A 5,494-nucleotide genomic window follows, 5' to 3' on the forward strand; every position below is an offset into this window, starting at 1 on the left:
CACAGGCACAGGCACAGGCACAGGCACAGGCACAGGCACAGGCACAGGCAGACAGAGGCACAGGCAGAGGCAGAGGCAGAGGCAGAGGCAGAGGCACAGGCACAGGCACAGGCACAGGCACAGGCACAGGCACAGGCAGGCAGATCTCTGGTTTACAGAATGAGTTCCAGGATAGCCAGGGCTCCATACAGAAACTCTGTCTTGAAAACCCCAAAGAAAACAAAAGTAAAAACAAACAGGACTGAGAAAGTTACTCAAAGGTAGAACACTTGCCTAGAGTGTTGGGTTCAATTCCCTGGCACTACATAAAAATAAAAAATAAAAATAAAAGTCAATGTGTGTGTGTGTGTATGTGTGTGTGTGTGTGTGTGTGTGTGTGTGACTTACAGCTTGACTTGAACTCTGTTCAGCATCACAGGGACTAATTTTCATAACTAACACACACTGCTTGTTTTGAATTGCTTCCCTGGGTGTTTGCAAGCTGCCTGCAGGCACTCACCTGCAGAGTTGTGTTGATGGTAGTTAATGAGTTCAGGGATGGTGCTGAAGAGGTGTTTCTCAGCCAGGTAATACTGACTCTGCGGTGTGGAACACACAACGTAATGGCGGATCACCCCTTGAGGCTCCCTGAGGAAATTATATTCAGTCAGTGACTTGGGAACTAGATAAGGAAGGACCCGGACAGTGAAGTGAGGCAAGTTTTACGTTTAAGGCTGAGAAAGTGAAAGAGGCCAACCATCAGGAAGTGTTGGGAGGCCACCCTTAAACCTTTGACCCCATGCCATTGGAACAGGAGCACTTACCCCGTAGATTTAGCAAACACAGACACGGTGTATTTTCCAGCTTTGCTGGAGTCTCTGACAATAAAACCTCCTTCTTTCCCCTGAAACAACAAAAAGGAAGTTCACTGTAAAAGAAAATAGTGTTTTGTTGGGAATTGACTCTAATGCTTCGTCTTATTTCAGCTCCTAAAAGCAGTGCTTCCAGACCTGAGTATCCCTGCCCCAAGCTGGCTTTGATTGATAATAAAGAATTGCCATACAGCCAATGGCAAGGCAAGGAGATGGGACTTTTAGATTAAGCGGGCAAGGGACCAAGAGGGAGGGGAAGGGGAGAATCACACTGACTTGAAGGCAGAGGGATCAGATTTCAGAGCTGCAGGAGAGAAACCATCTAGCAATGTAGGTAGAAAGGGAATACTGGGGGGGGGTGCCCAGAAAGTAATAGGGCAGCAAAGATAAAAATGTAGATTTAGAAGATGTTAAGCCAGGAACACCTGAGGGAAGTGTGTGCCCAACCATTGAACTATCAATCACTGATATCACTGATATCAAAGCATATCAAAGTTAGTTGGCTGCAGGAGCCAAAGCAGTTTAACAAATCCACTGCTGCAGTGTGTATATCTGCATCCTACCTGGCCAAACCCTGGAGAGAGAAAGTAGAGAAAATACCCCTGATTGTCTGCTCAAGGTCTGTGCCGGAGATGCAACCTCTTTACTTTTAATGCATCAAAAGGCCAAAAGGGGACCACAGTTTAAAGTTGGACCTAATTCTGGGTTTTGCGTATTGTGTACAGAGAATGCATTTTGCTTGCAGCCTGAACTCACCTCTTGCTTTAGCAGTTGCTCAGCTTGACTTCGAGTCATGTGCTTGGAATACCACCTGCAAAGAGAGAGTGCCTAGTTGGCCTCTAGGCCAGGTCCAAGTGTCCCGGACATTAGAGCACCCTCTAGGGCTTCACTGGCACTGTAATTCCATCACTTCCTTCAAACACTCTCAAGGATCTATCAATCATCCACCTTGCCTACTCTTGCCCTTCTAAAGTCCAAGTTGGCACCAAGAACTCATGGATACAGAAAGTAGAGGGCAGACAGGATTGATAGGGAAAATATTATGGACTGGCTCACTCAAGGGCAACCCACTTCAGTGATGAGAGAAGAAAGGACACTGGTTCAGTTTTGGTGTTTTCATGCTTTCAGATGTTTTCTCTGAGAGTCAGAGAACCTCTCCAGCACTCTTATGTATAGGGATTTGGGGGTGGGTATCCCAGCAAGATAGAGATACTAATTTGCATGGTGGCATCATTTGCCTGCATTGGTACTAATTTTAATATCAATCCTGAAATAAACAAAGCTTGTTTAAAAGTATGGTTGTTGTTTTTTAAATTAAAAAAAAAATAGGCAGGCCACAGTCGCATCCACTTTCAATCCCATTGCTCAGATCAAGACCAATCTGACCTACAGTGCAAGTTCTAGAACAGTCAAAACTACAAAGAGAGACCCTGGCTTGAATAAACAAACAAAGAAAAGTATTAAAAAGTATATACTGTACTGTTTCTCCTGGAAGTTTGTGTGTGGAGAACATACACATACTCACTCATACATCTCAATGGAGTCCTCTGCTTCAGTGACGTAATTACTAGGGATGTAGCCTTCCTGCCTGTAGAGGAGACAATATGATCATGCAGTGTGCTTCCTTACCCTCAGGCAGACACATTCCTGGACCCGATTCCCTGAACTCAAACAAAATCTCAAATAGAAATAGAAATATATCCATTAAAGAAGGCCACATCTCTAATGCATAATTCAGCCAGGGAAAAGTGGAGTTTCTCAACTTTGGCATTCCAGGAATCACCGCAGATGTTCTTACAGGTGACAGATGTTGCATACCGAGCTGTTCACTGGGAAATACTTAAGAGAGGATGTAGTCATTGTATTGTGAGGAGAACAAACTCTGATCCAAACACAGGTTAGGAGAATCATATTGCAGTATTTTGTGTGCAGGTGTACTGGGCAGGCAAAGACTTAGGAGGGGCTGCACGAACTCACCCATTTTTATCTCTGGCTCGCCACCACGGTAGGTTGCTCTCCTCCAGGATAAAATACTCCTCGCCTTTTCTCAATTGTAAGTCATTTGCGTTCATTGGCATGTAATCGTAAAGGGCCACAACCTTTTTCAGCTCGCTTGTGGAGATTGGTGCTGCTGTTGGCTCAGGGGGGAGCGGTTTTTTCAAGATCTGTGTGGTTAAAAGGACGACAAGTAGTAGGAGAGAAAGGTTGGCTAGCTGTCAAGCACTCTTCTCCTCCTTTCCAACTTTATGGTTTGCAAAAGAAAGAAACCATCCTAACCCATATCCGGCATAATCAATATTTTAGTCAACACATATTCCACATCCATTTGACCCTCAAGTAGGTGCTCCCAACTTGGGAACACATGCAGATCACCTAAGGAGTGTTTCAACACCCTTATCTTCAGGAACTTTCCAGCTGACTACCTATATCACGGCTTCTGGGAGTAGGACCCAGATGTTAGCATTCTTTATCTGAAACCTGGAAACCAGTTTGGCACTTAAGTAGTACAAGGACCCAGCAACTGATTCAGAACCTCAGACTCCTTCTTTGCAAAATGATTATAATAAAACCTCCTAAAGTCAAAATGGAGTCCCAAATCAAGATTTTTAAAATTATATTTATTCTCTGTCTGACTCTGTCTCCCCGTCTGTCTGTCTGTCTGTCTGTCTGTCTGTCTCTCTCTCTCTCTCTCTCTCTCTCTCTCTCTCTCTCTGTGTGTGTGTGTGTGTGTGTGTGTGTTCATGCACGTGTTTCACAATGTACACATAAATGTCAGAATACAACTTTCCCTTAATCATGTGGTATTCCAAGAATCAAACTCGGGTTGTCAGGCTTGGTGACAATTGTCTTTACCTGACAACCTATCTCAACAACCCCCCAAAAATCAAACTTTGCAGTAAAATGTTAGCCAGGGATAGTGAAACATGGATGTAATCCCAGCACTCAGGAGACAGAAGCAGGTAGATTAAGAGTTTGAGGCTAGCTAAACATAGGACCACACATATGTAATGCCTGTACTTGGTAGAGGGAAAAAGGAAGATTAGCAATTCAAGACCATCCTAAACTACATTTGAGTACATAATGAGAACCAATCATAAAATGAAAAGGAGAGTAAGAGAAGCACATGGGAGGTAGTGTCTAATGTGGCTCGATGCTAAATTCTTTTCGCCTTACTGTATGTTTGAAAACACTTTTGGGGCTGGTGAGATGGCTCAGCGGGTAAGAGGACCCAACTGCTCTTCTGGTCTGGAGTTCAAATCCCAGCAACCACATGGTGGCTCATAACCATCTGTAACAAGATCTGACTCCCTCTTCTGAAGTGTCTGAAGACAGTTACAGTGTACTTACATGTAATAAATAAATAAATCTTTAAAAAAAAAGAAAACACTTTTGATTGAAAACAATAAACTGGACATAGTGACCTTTAATCCCACTATGCAGAAGGCAGAGGCAGGCAGACCTCTGTGAGTCTGAGGTCAGCCTGTCTACGGGTGAGTTCCAGAACTATAGAGTGAGGCCCCATCTCAAAAACAAACAAACAAACAAAAAAACAAACAAACAAAGTGATCTGATCGCATTAAATAGCTGAAGAGAGCTACCTGATAGCCCTTGTCTTATTGAAGAGGAAATCTAAGTAGATGGGCAGACCCTTTTGCTCAGCACAACATCAGTGAGTACTCCCAAATTCTAGGTAAGTCTAAGACTCTGATGTGTGCTCAGTGTTTGACAATATTTGCTGTTGTCATTTGAGACAGAATTTCTCTATGTAGCCCTGGCTGTCTGTCCTGGAAATCACTCTGTAGACCACATAGGCCTCAAACTCAAGAAATCTACCTGATTCTGCCTCCCAAGTGCTCAGATTAAATGTGTGCACCACCACTGTGAGTGTGTGTGTGTGTGTGTGTGTGTGTGTGTGTGTGTGTGTTTGAGACAAGATTTCTGGCTGTCCTGGAACTTACTCTGTAGATCAGACTGTCCCCACAAAGATCCACCTGCCTCTGCCTCTGCCCCATCCCTAACCCTCCCACTCCTCTGCCAAATGCTGGGGCTAAAGGTGTGTGCCACCATGCCCAGGGAGAACACATTTTTCTTTAAGCCACCGTTGTATGTAATCTCCCTTTATACCTGATCTTCCTCTGGGGTAGGGGGGAGAGGCTTTTTCGTTTTTCGATGAGAACTCCCAGGTTTTAAGCCTGTAAAACAAGAAGCCAGTGGTAGTGTAAAACAAGAAGCCAGTGGTAGTGTAAAACAAGAAGCCAGTGGTAGTGTAAAACAAGAAGCCAGTGGTAGTGTAAAATGCACTTTAGGCGGGGGCCCTGAGACAGGCTTGGTCCTGGGCATTACTGTTGTATGCACTGCCTTTATGCAAGTCAGAAAGACATTCTTGGTGCTTAGTCACACATCTGAGCATAGAACCAGCTGATTTTTAGCCACCATTAACTAATTCCTCCCCCTAGTGGTGAAAATGGGCAAAAACTGTGTTGTGTCCTTAAATTTGACAGACTCTTGAGAATGTGAAGGAAATAATGTCAAAGGAAAGAAAAATCCATATGGTGACCCAGTTATATGAAGCCTTGGGTTCCATCCTCAGCAACTCTCTCTCTCTCTCTCTCTCTCTCTCTCTCTCTCTCTCTCTCTCTCTC

General features: G+C 44.2%; 1 protein-coding gene across 1 annotated transcript in view; it reads right to left on the minus strand.

Annotated features, from left to right (window-relative positions):
* The window catches only part of Btk (Bruton tyrosine kinase), a 42,045-nt gene that overhangs the window by 12,232 nt on the left and 24,319 nt on the right, over positions 1–5,494 (minus strand). The window contains exons 7-12 of the mRNA XM_021187349.1: positions 4,977–5,044; positions 2,829–3,016; positions 2,377–2,439; positions 1,608–1,662; positions 804–883; positions 500–627 (exon numbers count right to left, since the gene is read on the minus strand). Coding sequence (XP_021043008.1) covers positions 500–627; positions 804–883; positions 1,608–1,662; positions 2,377–2,439; positions 2,829–3,016; positions 4,977–5,044 — 582 coding nt within the window. The remainder of the gene's footprint in view (positions 1–499; positions 628–803; positions 884–1,607; positions 1,663–2,376; positions 2,440–2,828; positions 3,017–4,976; positions 5,045–5,494) is intronic.

Source organism: Mus pahari, chromosome X (genome assembly GCF_900095145.1).
Source record: "Mus pahari chromosome X, PAHARI_EIJ_v1.1, whole genome shotgun sequence".
Taxonomy (NCBI): Eukaryota; Metazoa; Chordata; class Mammalia; order Rodentia; family Muridae; genus Mus; species Mus pahari.